We start from the raw sequence: 2,450 nt of genomic DNA on the forward strand, positions 1-2,450 counted from the left end.
TTTATTTTTATTTTTTATTTTTTTCCTTTAAAACAGGTTGTTTGGGACATGGGTGAAAAATACTGTTAACCATATGCTTGACTTTAAAGCAAAAGAGATCTTGACACGTGAACCCAAAATGATGAGGTGCCAAGTTCACAAATGAAGAAACAAGTGCTACCAAGAGGAAAGGGAACGTTTTTCTGTTCTTATATTTTTGGAGGCAGCTGCTAATTTTGGCTGTTGGATTTCACTTAGCAACGGTCACTTTCCAAGAGGCTTGTTCCTTACAGAACCTGTAGATGAACTAATTAAAAGATTGTCCCATTTCAAAATCACACCAAGTCTAGCAGCAACTGTTTTTGTTAATTTTTTTTTTAATTTATTTATTTGAGAGTGACAGACACAGAGAGAAAGAAAGAGGGAGAGAGAGAGAATGGGTGCGCCAGGGCTTCCAGCCTCTGCAAACGAACTCCAGACGCGTGCGCCCCCTTGTGCATCTGGCTAACGTGGGACCTGGGGAACCGAGCCTCGAACCTGGGTCCTTAGGCTTCACAGACAAGCGCTAAACCGCTAAGCCATCTCTCCAGCCCTGTTTTTTTAAAATTACAATCCAAAGTAAGAAGTCTGGCATCTTCTCAAAGAACAGCCTGTGATAGCTCCTGAGTGGTGCAGGCCCACTGCGCCTGAACAGTTTCTGCAGCTCCAGTGTGTCCTCTCTTGGGGAGGAAAGTACATTCAGCAGTCACTATCTGTACCCCCTGGAACTTGCACATGCGGATGAGCTGTTATAAGCCAACTCATCCCCAGCTCTCTTCCGGGACTGGTCGCCTCTGGTGAATCCATTCTTTATGAGCTCTCTTTGAAGCTTCTGGTCTTGAGCAGCATACTCAGAAAGTTCTGATTCCATCGCTGGAGGAAGGATGTTTGGAATAAATTTAGAAAACAAGGTTGGAGCCATCTGAACCCATTGCATCAGACTATAAATGTGCTTATCTACAACGTGTTCCGTAAACAGCTTTATAAGGTCATCTTTTAAGTCTCTGTTAAGCTTGGTTTCAATGTAAAATGTATTCATATATATGAAAAGAGGCACGATCCTCTGCAATGCTCCCATATACTGCCCCAGAGCTATATTAAATCTTTCAATATACAGATCTGCAGGGCTGGCCTGTAGCTCCTTTGACACTCTTTCTAAGTGATTAGTTATCTTTTTGATCAGATCACTGTACATCTGCTCCGAGTGCTGCTGGCACACACACTTGTACACGCAACTGTAAATCTGTTCATAGGATATGGGGATATAGTCACCAGGACTCTGGGTTAAAAGTTGATCAGTAGCACCGTCCAATTTTGGCCAATATGTGCTCTTATAATCGTCAATAGTTATAACACTCATTAGGAACTTGGAGGTGGAGTTGTTGATGTTGATGGTGGAGCGGGGGGCGGGGGCCGCCTTGGCCACGGCGTCGCAGCCCTTCACCATCATGATCACCCCGGTGGCCTCGGGCGGAGGCCGTGGGCCCATCGGGAGCCCCTCCTTGGGGCCTTTCCTGTCCATGGACACCGCGGGCACGGCCAGCAGCTGAGCCCCCGGAGGCTCGTGGCCAAGGTCTGCAATCGACGGAGGGGGCAGCGGCTGCCGGAAGCCGTCCATGACGGCCTCCCAGTTGTTGTGGTTCTGGTTGTCCATCATGGCCTCGTAGGCGAGCACCTCCTCCTCTTCCATGCTCTCCTCCATCCTGTCGGGCCGCAGGCACTCGCTCGCCTCACAGGCACCTGCCACCATCCTCAGCCCCCGGGGCCTGGCGGGAGGAGGACACAGCGGCCTGCCCCACTTCACATCGCCTGGAGTCGGTGCCGGGACTGACCGGAACCGGAACCGGAACCGGAACTGGCGCAGCAGACGGGCCAGGGGCGCAGGGTCTCATGCTAGCCGTTGGAACCGCTCTTGGAGAGGAAGCGCGGACTGTGGTGGACGCTTCGGGGCTCTGGTTCTCTAGTCAGGATTTTATTAACGTGTGTAATTTAGATCTGTAGCCACTTGGTTGGAGGAGGTGTCACTGAGCAAATCCTAGGATCCAGTCCAAAGGTGTGGGGATGCGCTTGTAATTCCAGTCTAAAGATATGCAAAATGCCTGAGTTTTTCTTGGAACTCCCAAGTGTGCTTGCTTGCTTGTGGTGACTCTCTGTCTCTCTGCTGGGTCCTGTAAGAAGGGGCCAACTTCTTCTGCCAGTATGGAAATTCCCCTGAATCTGTAATTTTCAAATAAATTATCTTCCTCCATAATTGTGTCTGGTCTCAAAGTTCATCCTAGTTACCTGAGGTTGACAACTACAGAATTTGTGCAGAGGAGTGGTCTGAAATGAATCTGATGATGTAGATTCTGGTGTTTTGGAACTTGTTAATTGAAGGAATGGAAACTTGGTGCTTTCAACTGAAGATGTCTTCTGGAATTGTAAGACAAGTA

General features: G+C 48.6%; 1 protein-coding gene across 2 annotated transcripts; it reads right to left on the minus strand.

Moving 5' to 3' along the window:
• Positions 1-625: 625 nt before the first annotated feature.
• Positions 626-1,720, minus strand: LOC101594401 (CDK2-associated and cullin domain-containing protein 1-like). 2 transcript variants are annotated; one of them, XM_045159436.1, is made up of 2 exons: positions 947-1,720; positions 626-810 (listed from the first exon to the last, which is right to left on the minus strand). In XM_045159436.1, exons 1-2 carry the CDS (start codon positions 1,718-1,720, stop codon positions 718-720), a joined length of 867 nt encoding a protein of 288 aa, XP_045015371.1. In that variant the 3' UTR covers positions 626-717. The 2 variants fall into 2 exon arrangements, with proteins under 2 accessions (XP_045015371.1, XP_045015370.1); XM_045159435.1 differs by having other exon boundaries at positions 626-1,720.
• Between the last annotated feature and the right edge of the window lie 730 nt (positions 1,721-2,450).

The sequence above is a fragment of the Jaculus jaculus genome, chromosome 9, assembly GCF_020740685.1.
Source record: "Jaculus jaculus isolate mJacJac1 chromosome 9, mJacJac1.mat.Y.cur, whole genome shotgun sequence".
Taxonomy (NCBI): Eukaryota; Metazoa; Chordata; class Mammalia; order Rodentia; family Dipodidae; genus Jaculus; species Jaculus jaculus.

Bases quoted from the DNA above. Each gene is read 5' to 3' on its own strand.
- LOC101594401 (XM_045159435.1), bottom strand. From the start codon at position 1,720: ATGGAGGAGAGCATGGAAGAGGAGGAGGTGCTCGCCTACGAGGCCATG.